The sequence below is a fragment of the Carassius auratus genome, chromosome 6 (assembly GCF_003368295.1).
Source record: "Carassius auratus strain Wakin chromosome 6, ASM336829v1, whole genome shotgun sequence".
In the NCBI taxonomy this organism is placed as follows: Eukaryota; Metazoa; Chordata; class Actinopteri; order Cypriniformes; family Cyprinidae; genus Carassius; species Carassius auratus.
Window position 1 is genome coordinate 12,831,859 of NC_039248.1, and position 12,780 is coordinate 12,844,638.

A 12,780-nucleotide genomic window follows, 5' to 3' on the forward strand; every position below is an offset into this window, starting at 1 on the left:
AAGCGACGTGTGCGTCAAGTTCACCAAAATGTGAAACCGTGTTAGTGTTTGCTTACTCTCACTTCACTCCAAACCCATATCCTGTTTGTTTTTCTGCAGAATGCTTTTCAGAGATTATTGTGCAGCTCATTATAAAATGAAAAAAAAAACAGTGATTAGAAGCTGTAAAACTCCCCAAAAAAGTATATTCGATTTATGTGCTATAATTTTACAGCCATATGTTTAAGGAAAAGATCATACTGTAAGTCTTTATTATACAAATAATACTAATACTAAGAAGTGTTACTGTACAACATGACATGACATTTTTTTTATTCTCGACACTTCCTTCAGATTATAAAAATATTAATTTTGGTGTGTCACACAAAGCAATTCAATGACTTAAAATTCACAAACATTTTTTTTTTTTTTTTGCCTTTTTTACAGTTTGAAATCTATAATCAATCTTGTCGTATGGCAATAACTGATATATATTATTTTAAAAAGCCTACATTTGTGTTGGACAAAAACAATAACAAAATTACAGTTTGTAATGGTATAAGGGTGAAACACAAGACAAGAATTTTATATATACTTACATTTAGGTAAAGTTGGTCAGTCCAGTGGCCGATGGTTTTGTATTCAGCTGTTTTGTTCTTTATCTGGTACTGGTAGATATCGTAACGGCCTGGGGCATCTCCGTTCTCATTGAACTGCACCGGACTGCCGGCAATGCCTGTGAGCAGAGAAATCTGATTAAAGGATGCAAAAAGTGTTGCACCATATAGCTTCACAGTAATGAGTAACTGCTCATGTACAGACATATCCAGGTCAGCGTCCAAAATCTGTGAACGAAATTCACCTGAGATTGATGGTGAGCTGGAAACTGCAATATGTTAAGCTGGACTAAATGTGCTAGCAGTCAGTTTAATAGCACTTTTGTTAAATATATTGCTTTGGAGGTTACTTAATACTATATCTAAGCTATAGTAAATAACAATGTGTGTTTCAAAACCACTTATCTGTAATATAACAATAAGCATTGTACCTAAAGGAGCAAAAAGGACCTCATTTAAACCTGAAACTGAAAAAAAAAAACCTGCATTACCACTGCTTAGTATAAAATGCATGGGCACATTCATTTAGCTCCATTTAAACAAGTCGAAATTCCCTTTGCAGATATCTAACCTCAAGCACGTTGAGTGCAATTTCTATTTTGCGAGAGCAATAGCTTATGGAAGGAGGCAGGCGAGGAGGACAGGATAACAATGGTGCTGCATCCCATGATGCATTTTAGATTAGGTGCCTTATTCTGTGGAAAACCCTGCTGTCTCAGGCTTTAAAGTTTCGGTTAAGCTATCTGTATTCCAAGCACCTGACCGTGTCCAACTTAATTCCCTGGACCCTGTGCAGCCGAGTCTGCCGAACAATAGCATAAGAAATTGTGTTTTCACTACTCGTGTTTGCGTTATAACTATTTTGAGGCACAATTCTCACTGAAATCTAAGGGTGATTATCAGCAATGGTGGATTTCTGGTGATGAATATCCATTCTTCTTTGTGCAGGCTTGGAAGCTGCGAGAGGCTTATTTCAAACTCTGATGAGTCAACCGCTCTGGATTAGGGAATTAAGATTTTTTACAGCCATGCTTGGTGGCTGTGCAGTTCCCTATATAAAGCAGACAGATGTAAAGGATTATGAGAATTTCATAAGGACAAAATATTCATCAAAACAAGAGGGTGCATACGATTGAGATTCCCAAAGTAAGCACTCAGTTACTGACTCATTCAGGCGTATGACCTTACCATATTAATTTATCATCAGCAGTGCTCAAACTTGAGCCTATGTACTAAATGCCAGTGCATAACTTGTCCCACACATCTGTACTATGCATATGAGTGATACCTCAAATCTTGTGGGTTAAAATCTTGTGATTCAACCCACTTTAGCAACCACACTGCAAAATATAGTTACTAAACATGATATAGACAGAGCCAAACTCACAGTACCAGTGATATGAATTCTTTGTTTGTTATTCAGTATGGGGTTCTAACTCTACCAGGAAGATGCCACTAAACAGTGAACTGTCCCCAGACATATATCCTTATTAGAGCCGTGAGTGTGCTCCACGGCATCAAAGGGTTGAGAGTTTTCTTCTGAGGTTCACTTGATGAGACATTGTGCAGCACTTCAAACAATGGGATCAGGGAGAAACACAGGTAGACTTCCACCTCCAGAGACAGAGCTTTCCACTCAGCCAAGAGATTCTTCTCCAACCATAATATTCAGCAGAGAAGACACATGGTCACTGCCAGCATCACAATGAGTCTTTGTCTTAAAGACTGCTGAAAATCATACTGATAGAACCATAGAACAATAGAATGATAAACAGAAGGATATATAGAATGATAATTATACAGACAAACAGATATAGATAGCCACAGACACAGACAGACAGACCGACAGACCGACAGACCGACAGACGACAGACAGACAGACAGACAGACAGACAGACCGACAGACAGACCGACAGACAGACAGACAGACAGACAGACAGACAGACAGACCGACCGACAGATAGACATATAGATAGATGCGTAATGATACTCTCCAAAATGCCACTCTAGGGTGACGCAGGGGAGAAGAATTGTTAAATAAAAGTTGTTATTTTAGTTATTTTTTGCGCACAAAAAGGATTATCTTGTAAAATTATTTTCTGAAGATTGACAAAGGTCTTGCAGGAATGATATGAAGGTGAGTGATTAATGATATGATTTAAATTTTTGGATGAACTATTCCTTTAATGAAACTGAAAATGAAAGCATTCTGTGCTTTATCACCAGCAGGACTTTAAAGGAACACTACACTATTTTTGATCATTGAATCGGATTAGACCATTAGCATCTTGCTCAAAAATGAGTTTTCTATTTAAAACTTGACTCTTCTGTAGTTACATTGTGTATTAAAACCGACAGAAAATAAAAAGTTCAGATTTTCAATGCCGATGTAGCTAGGAACTATACGCTCATCCCAGCATAATAATCAATTAAGTCTGCTGCTGTACCATGGGTAAAGCAGCCACAATGATATTACTCAGTGCCTGAAAATAGTCCCCAGCTAACTTCCAACGGTAGCCTATTTTAGGCGCTGCTTACTATCATTGCGCCCGCTGCACCAGTGGTACAGAATATATTGAGGAAAAATATCTAAACTCTTTGGTCATTTTTGAGCGAGATGCTAACGGTCTAATCAGATTCAATGATTTATGCTAAGCTAAAGCTAAAGTGCTACTGCCAGACACAGAGATCGGCTGAATGGATTTGAAAACAGTAAAACTCAACTGTTTAACTCTAGAGCAGTTGGACAATGTGCCTATTTAAAAAAAAAAATAGTAGAGTGTTCCTTTAAGGCCCATTTTGGTAGTGATATATGTTGTTAAAAAGACAATGTGGAAGAAGCCTTCAATTTGAAGAAGTTTGGGACTAGTGGTGCACAGTAATGAAGTAGTTTTACTTTTGAGCCGATTGCAGATGTTCTCAAGTCAACCAACTCACTGATTCAAATGATCAGTTTAGTGCGAGTCTCCAGTGAACTGAATTCACAAGTAAGAATCAGTGTGAGTGCACGCGCATCTGATGCTGTTAAAAGTAAGTAACTAATGTTGAATTTTGGGATTAATTATTGTGACTTAAAATCATATTTAGGTCAAAACTGTCAGTTGTTTGTAAACTAAATCTGCTGTAAAGGGTGATTTGTTTAAGCCCACTAAAATACTCGAATGCAGACACATTAACAGCAGAGTCTCTATGTTTTAGGTAAAAAAACATTAAAATGACACAGATTAAATAATATTATGCACATTCATCTTCCCCGATGCTGTAACATTAGCTGGTTTACTGAAGTGCTATGCATTTAGCCCTATCTGTTTTTATATTGTTTGTCAGCACACATAGCATAAGTTACTATGTATCTGGATCAACTAGCGGCGTAGACAAATATAAATGTTTATTCATAAGCATGCTGAAAAGTCAATAATTTTAGCTGATGCTAACTGTCTAGTTAAATTGTGCTAAGTTGAGGTAATTTTATAAAAATAAAAGCCAAATATTTTTATTCAACCACCTAGATAGATTAAATCTGAGGGAAAAAGAAAGGATGTGATCTTCAGAAAATGGTTAATACATTAATCAAAGTGGGACGTGATGCCCTCTGGGGGCATTTGACATGAGGTGTTTTTACACCACAGACGTGGTTTGAGAAGAAAAAAATCATTATGAAAATCTAATTATATTTTCCTTATTATATTCATTATTTCCTTATTGTTTACTTTGGGAAAATCCCAGGTATTTTGAGCAGTAGGATTATAACAAATATATGCTAACATAAAATTAAATGATATAAGTAACCTATATAAAACTGCAAAATAAACATTCATCTATCGGTACTTTTTACTTAAGAACATAAAAAATCTAGTTCTATTGTACTCTCACTCCAGTAAAATTGAAAACTGAGTACTTTTACTGGAGTAATACTGTATTATACGGATTTGTACTTTAACTCAAGTACTTGATTTGTGTACTTTGTCCACCACGGTTTGGAAGCAAAGCCAGCAGTTTAAAGGCCTCACACTCAGTAAACTTACAAAGAAGAACCACTCTGGACAAGAGTGATGGCTACACAAACAGAAAAGTGATGGGCCGCCTCGTTCAATCAGGCTATTCAAGCCTCTAAAATAACTAACCTCACTCAAAGTCACATGGAAAGGGGAGGATGGGGTTAAGTGTGAATAGGAGCCCTGAAAACGTGCAATGGTTACTAGACAGCAGGTCTCAAATCTTGCAAAACAAGTCTTTTTTTTTTATCAGGCTTATGGTTATATAGCAGTACATCGCTGCCAGACACTGGATCTCAGCTCATCTGCTGCAAACGTCTGCCATGGCCACTTCTGAAGTGGCAAGGAGAAGTGTTGCAAACTGACTGCATTCTGAAAACAATTATACTTATCAGCATAATAGAATAAGATGACACTGAGTAATACAAAAGCTGTTGTTTTGCTGTAAATAGGGTAATAGGTCGGCCAGTATGTAATGATGCAAGAGTTCAAGTCAAGTAAGCTCAACAATAAAGCTCAACTTGACTTGACATGAAGAAATCAGAGGATTAGTGGTAGGTTTTTTATTAATGTAAAAAGGATTAACAAGAAATATAATCTAATATGAAACTGAGCATGTGAACCACTCCTCAGATGTTCATACTGAAGAACGTGATCATCAGGCTGTTAGAAGGATCATAAACCTGCTAAAATCTAATGCTACGATTCTGAAATTTATGTATGTCTTGCTGAAGCTTTCAACTCATATTGCTATGTTGATAATATGATTTGTTAGGAAAAAAGAAATGCAAAAATGCAAAGTGAAAGATTTTGACTGTGGCTATTTCTCCCCACTGTATATACTGTACAAATTAAATTCATTTAATGCAACAAACCTACTTGTTTTAAAAAAAAACAGTTGCTGCTTCCTGAAGGACTCCTCGATCAAGTGTTTATGTTCTGAACTAGCATTCAACTCCCGCAGTAATTGTCAGGCACTTCATTAATTCAATTAGATATGCACCCCCAACCCCAACCCCCCCAAAAAAGCATCCTGGACTATTCCAAAGCAGACACTACTGACACAGTAAAGCTCAACAGAGAATCATTCAATCAAATGCACTAATGATTGAAGGGCACTTGGTCATACAACCATGTGACAGATCGATTTGCATAACAGTTGACCCAGTTGGGGGGAAAAAAAAAGTTTATGACCCTGAAAGTCATATTCTATTAGCCGGTTACACTTCAGAACAGTAGGCCACATCACCATGGTCCTCAGAGTAAATGTGAATACTTAGTAAATTAATTAGTCATACTGCCATTGATAGCCCAGGAAGAACATGTCCAAAGGGTGTTGTGAGCCCACTGCAAACTGCTTTAATTAACACATACATGGCTCAGGAGGAACCTTGGCTTGGTTACGCTAAAGCACATATCAAAATACTTTTCTGGGGAGCAGTCTGTCACTCCTCAGGGCTTCTGTTGTTTCTCACAACTCTAATCCATTCCAGCAGCTAATCTTTGTAAAACCATTTGTTGAAAATTTATGGCCAGGGTGGGGCTTTAGTAAAAGGATTTTGAATAACTTTCAAAAAACGTATCCTGTGAGAGAGCCGTTTTAAAATTGTTATGCTGTAATAAAGAAACTTAAATTCACAGTCAGAGGGCTAATTATGCAAAACTCCCTTTTCTTAAGCACCCATAAACAGATGTTTGCTCTGTGCTAGTAGGTCTGTCAAAAGACAAACAGAAGAGCAGTAATGCAGAAGGTAAACCGCGTACCTGCTATCTTGACATTGCGGATGTACTTTAGCAGGAGGGTTCCATCAACTGGGTCCATTCTGGAACAGAGTCCCACCTTGCCAGGGCAGAGGTCTTTGTGCATGTTGTGGAGGGCGTGCGCCATCGCGTACACTGCATCAATCACGAACATCACCTTTCCTTCTTGCTCGTAGGACGAGTCTTTTCCGATCCTCTCTTGATCTAATAGATGAAAAAGAAAGTCTGCATCAACACTGAGTGAAGTGTCATTTAGATTTTAACGGAACTGTCACACTCACACCAGGAGTAAAAGATAAAAGATATAAAACATAAAATAATACATTGTATTAAAACGTTCTTCACGTGTGTCTTTTTCCATCTAAAATTAAATAAAATGAATCAGGATTGGTTAACTTGAACAGGATGAAGATGTCAAATTTTTCTTATGTTGTAGAAATATTTTTTATTTCCTTTTTTTTCTCTCTTCTTTTAGTACTGCCCTTCGGAATCAACAAGAACTTGCAATGTTTCCCGGAAGTTAAATTAAGTACATTTTACCTTTAGATTAAAAAAGTTTTCACCACCTGGATCTTACTGCATCGTGCTTCTTTCTGGAGCAAAAGTGAATGTTTGAACCTTTTTTAATAGTTGTGTTTGAGCCCCTCAGTTGTCTTCAATGTGAAAAGATGGATCACAAAATCATACAGTCACTCAAATATGCAAAATATGCTGGAAAACTGCAGAATCAGCAGGACATGGAGGAACAGTTGTTACTAGTTACATGTTACACTCTAAAAAGACTGTATTTAAATATGGTGGTGGTGGGGGGGGGTAATCAAATATCTACAATATGCCACGAGTTGTCATCTCACATGTTCAGTAATCCAAGTCCCTTATCTTGCTCTTCATGCCACAGATAAATGAAAGAGGTCTGGTAACACACGAGGGTGGAATAATAGACAGGGAGACAGCAAGCAAGATTAATTATCTCTCAGCGCTCATATAATCATGCCAGACAGCTGTATATTCATTAGAGCTGGAGTTGCTCAGCTTGTGTTTTTTTTTTTTTTTTTTTTTTTTTTTTGTAAGGTCTTAATTGCAAAGGAGCCGTTTCAATTATGACCCTGCCAGAACAAACCATGGAGATAGCTGTCAGATGTCAGGTTGGCAGATTGCAGGGTACACTCTTCAGAATAAAGCCAGAGCCATTGTCATTTTGGGTTACTGCCAGCATTTACAGAACATTTACAGTGTATCAACCAACTGCAAAAACTGAAAGAGCAACCATTACTCTTTACAATAGAATGGCTTTCAGGTTAATGTTGCTTAGTGCAGTATTGTACAATTGCTTGAAATTTCAAAAGGCTGGTTTCCTCTTTTGCTCAATACTCCTTTCTGTTTTGCCCAAGACAAACCCATCCATACCCATCCATTGTCAAACCTTTTCTTATCTAAACAAAGCCAGTGCATTTTTATTTTGAAAAGCTGCTGTCCTATTCTTCTAGGGTTTCTAATCACCAGGACTTCAGCTTTGCCTTAAACAGAAAGCCAACGGCAATTTAACATCCTCAACAGTCCCTTTGCCCAAACCCTAAATTAAAATGACAGGTTATGCTTGTGTAAGGGTTCACCATAAGCATAACTACAGGTGTTGGGGGTGGGGGATGTGACTGTTCGAGTTCCGACATGGGTCTGCCTGAAAAAAACAAAACATTGAGAATCTCTGCTGGGAGAGGATAGTCAGCCCACACACTTCTTAATGCTCTGCATACACAAACACATTAGCACTCTCACTGGCAGATGAACACACACATACATGCTGTTTGTATTCTGTGACTTTATCTTCATATGGTGCAATTTCTCTCCAAATATTGACATAATAATTAAATTATTTATATATTTTTATGTGGTGTGTGTGCATAATATATGTCTGTGCGTGATTTACTAACAATGTGCAAATTAAAGAACACAGGCACAACATCTAGTTTACAAATTGACCAACGCAATATACCAAGCCCAGTGCAGATTTGCATTGTTGCAAATAAAGAATAAGGAAATAAAGAAGCAACAATACACTGAAAAGAAATGGAGGAGAAAAAATGTATGTTTGCTAGAAGCTTAGATAGACCTGGTATTGCGTGACTCCAAGTTGAGGGTTCCAAGTCATCTTTTATTTCCTGAATTAAAATAAAAAATAACATTTGGCAAACGATATGTTCGGATAATAAATAAACATTTAAAATAAATAAATAGGTGTGGGAAAAATCGCTCCCTTGGGGTGGTGTTGGCGCAGTGGATAAGACACATATCGTTGGTGTGAGAGACCCGGGTTCGAATCCACTGTGAGACACCAATGTGTCCCTGAGAAAGACAATTAACCCCTAGTTAATCCAGAGGCTTGTGACCTCTGACATATATAGCAATTGTAAGTCGCTTTGGATAAAAGTGTTAGCTAAATGAATAAATGTAACTGTACCATGCACTCTCTGTTCTCTGTGGTGCTTTCTCCTAACTACAATAATTGCAGTTATTTCAAGCGCAAAAGTTTAAGACACTTTTTTGGGGCACTTTTTTTCTGGCGCAAATGCCAGTTATCTGACAAACGCAAATGTTAGTAAAAAGTGTTGAGTGATTCATTTGAATACTCTCCTCCCATAAATTTTCCATCTGTAAGGGAAACTCCTACAAATGCATATTCAATCAGGTCAAGTGCGAAAATAACTGTGTTCACACCTTTTCAGCGCTAATTCATCACTGAGTGCCTTTAGGAAAACCTGACAGTACAATTTTAATGGCAAAAGATGGTTTGCGCTGGTGCAAGCTGTTAGTAAAACTGGCCCTTGGGCTGTTACCAAGCAAATGAAATCGGTATAAACTAAATTCATATTTTCAAAGCAGAGGAAACACAGAAGCTCCATCTGAAGTGACATTTAGATGTATTAACACACTGTTTAATGCAGGACATGAATGCATTTAATTTGCAATTGCAAATTGATAAATTATGTTTTGATTCTGTATAAATGGAACTAAGCATTTTCTCACCAAATATTTACTATATTTACATATAGTATAAAGTTTATTAAATTCTATTTAATTATTCTGCACTGCATGAAAACATGAATTACAAATAAAACAAAAAAAAAAACATCAACATAAAAAAAAAAATCAACTGGCCTGCACACAAAAAATCCTACAGATCTGACATCGTTACAAGCACCAGCTCCTCAGCCTACATTCTAAACACATCCACGTTCTCTATACCGCCGGGCCCTGCACCTTTTAAGGAATCCTTTCCAATTAAGGGAGGCATCTCAGAGAGTTTGTCGGAGGCTGAAAGGTGGCAGAGAAGGGGACCATGACAGAGTAGCACGTACGTAACCTGCAGTACCACACGATGCTTTAAAGACACTAGCTGTCCTGCTCCGAGGGCGATGCTCTCACTGGGAATAATGGCTCTGACTCTCCCCATTTGACAGAAAAATCTCCAGAGCCTTTTGTCTCACTTAAGTCTCTTGTTTGTGGTTTCGGATAGGTGATTCTCTGCTCAAAGGGTTTTGTGGAAACTCTGCTGTACCCTTAACCTCAACAATGGTTAAAAATAAATAAATAAAAACTTTATACAAAGTGCTTTTGATTGACAAAGTGTGAGTGGGTCTATAGAAATGGCCAGGCTGTGCATGCTACTCAAGGAGTGCCAGTCTCTGAATGCACTTACTGTATAAAAGCAATCCATTAACTTCCGGCGAATGAATTAAAATATTCAGCATAGAGATATCTGCTATAATTGATTCAAAGGACAGAATGACTGCTTTAGATGTTGCATACATTAGTTTTGGATCTCGGACCTCAAAATCCCTCCAGCAATCAAAGAAGAAGGGTAATTATTTCTGGCCTTTCAGAAATAATGCAGGTATTATTTATTGCGAAGCTTCAGGCGTTTCGTCTTAGGTGCAGACAATCTAAATGTTAAATGGTATTATATATATGTTAAATAACAAAATAAACGACTGTATTTAACAATCTATTTAAATTAGTTTGTAAGTCAAACTGTGGCATTTATACAAAGCGTCGTCTACAGTGTTGATGACTTAAGTGTGTTCTTCGGGATCAAATCAACATTCCTTTGTTTACAAACCCCCTCTTTAATCCATATGCAACAAAGTTCCAGTTTAGGGATGCTGATAGCAGATGGAATCTGCATCACCTCTGCATTTATCAGACATCCCTTCTGGATGAAAGACGAGTCCTGCTTTTTCATCTACGCTCCGATGCAAAACATTCAAGACATAAGACGTCTACTCTCCCACTCCTCTCTGAGCAACACAAGCCTCAGGGAGGTTTTGTAGGGAACCAAAGCACCTCAAGTTTTCCTGTTAAAGCTTGGCAATCCAAATCCCATGAATTGTCCCCATCTTTCAACACTTTTTGAATAAAAACAAGGATGTCTTGTGTCATCATTGTTTTTTAAATACCCCATTTATGGGAGCCATTTATTTGTTTAAAGCTTAAAAAGTATGGTTAAAAATATTTGTCTCAGCTTAACTTAACTGCATGCAATCTACTAAAACATATACAAGAGTATCCTCAAACTCTTTTATGTCAAGGTCCTTGATTAGGATGACCTTTTAAGGAACCTCCAGTAAGTTGTAATATATTGTAATTTTCCATATACATATATATTGCATGAGATTTATTTTTATATATAAAATATAAACATTTCCAAAATGAAATAATTTTCGAATTTTTTTTATAATTTGCTTTGGCTCCAGTACAATGAAAATAAAAATGTAAATAATTCACCTTGTACTATATAATCTAAAAACTGTGAACAATTAAAAATACACTAAAAAGACACTCTGCACACTATCGTTATATCCATAACCTGAATACATTATCAGTTGAATCTAAATTCATTAATTTCTTACTTTTAAGTTGTCTCTGCTGAATAATTAAATGTTAAATGCAAATTTATATACCACTTCTCACAAAAAACACCCACTCCAATGCAGTTTTCACAGAGGATATTGCCTTACAACCCCCAATGAGTCTATGTTGAAGAGAGGCAAACAATGAGTAGAGCTTGTGTTGAGGTTGTGGAAGGGGTACATGGAGAGTTTGCTTTGCTGTATATTGCTTAGCTCAAAAGCAATTACTGTGCAAATGTTTGTGATGTGACTGTCCTTTTCTTCCATTTGCTTCCTGCCAACACTATAGATTACATGTGGTGTGGAAAAAAAAGTACAGTACATTTTAAAATGCTATTCTTCACTACACTGAAACAATTTTCACTCAGAAATTGCAAGTAAATTTCACAAATAATTAAAGAAATGTAAAGGAACACCGAATTAAACAGGATTTTGAAATAAAAAGACTGAAATAGTATTTTCTAGTAAAATATACTGCATTTATGCTTATTATTTTAAAGTTATTTATCAAAGTATAGTAGTTAACTGCACGAGATTCAAGTGAGAGTTTCCGTGCTGGGTTTTTGTGCTACTTATACAGGACAGGAGATGTTATAATGGCAATTTGCATATACACATACTTTTCTAGATTTATAAAACCATTCTCACATACTCTTAGACATGCTAATTCAAATTAGCAGAACACTGTGCATACAAGCTTGAACAGCTTATTATGCACAGCCTCATCTGCATATAATTTCCATATGCATCCAGACAGGTGATTTAAGTAACAACGCATTTAAATTACAGTTTTAATATTGTTTAGATAATAGTGAAAATAGTGAAAATATACTGATGAAGAGAAGTTATTCTTGTATTGCAAGTGCAGTGAAGCAGATCACTGAAAGAACTTGCTTACCATTTTCTTTAACAAATGTGGAACTGCAACATTATTTTTCATAGTTTTGGGAAGGCCACAGGCGGCCATCAAAGGGATCATTGTCAGCATTAAGTGGCACAGCTCTGCACAATACAACACATCTGAGTGCATCTTTACAGCATCATCACACCTCCATCCATGAATACCAATGATCAGACTGATCCAGACAGCTGACAAAAGATGTTTCCACAGACCAATGGTCCATTCGACTGCCAAACTAACAACTCAATTAAAGCTAAGTGTGCATTAGACATTGATGTTTATTTCAAAATTATAATTTTTTTTTGAATGGTGAATGCAATTTCTGCAACTTAGAACAAGCCCAAGTGGAATTTTCATGAGCCAAGAAATCCACGCTTTCGTTAAAAATACACTCCCCTTAGAATGTCAAGGAAAAAATCTAAAAGCAGTTCACCTATTCCCAACCTTTCCGTTTTAGAGCTTATATTTTAATGCCTTTTCAATTAGTTACGTATAATTAATTACATTTTATCACTCCTGGAAGATGACTGCATCTGATTTGAGCATTTTCTTTAATACATACATAAGCATGAGGTTTTGCTCTAAATGTGTTGAATTAAATCAGAAGCTGAGTTTTGAAT

The 12,780-nt window shown here is 36.7% G+C and overlaps 1 protein-coding gene across 2 annotated transcripts in view; it reads right to left on the minus strand.

The window, feature by feature from the left end:
* The window catches only part of grm4 (glutamate receptor, metabotropic 4), a 144,213-nt gene that overhangs the window by 22,335 nt on the left and 109,098 nt on the right, over nucleotides 1-12,780 (minus strand). For both annotated transcript variants that reach the window (XM_026262405.1, XM_026262400.1), the window contains exons 7-8: nucleotides 6,356-6,556; nucleotides 579-715 (exon numbers count right to left, since the gene is read on the minus strand). In XM_026262405.1, coding sequence (XP_026118190.1) covers nucleotides 579-715; nucleotides 6,356-6,556 — 338 coding nt within the window. The remainder of the gene's footprint in view (nucleotides 1-578; nucleotides 716-6,355; nucleotides 6,557-12,780) is intronic.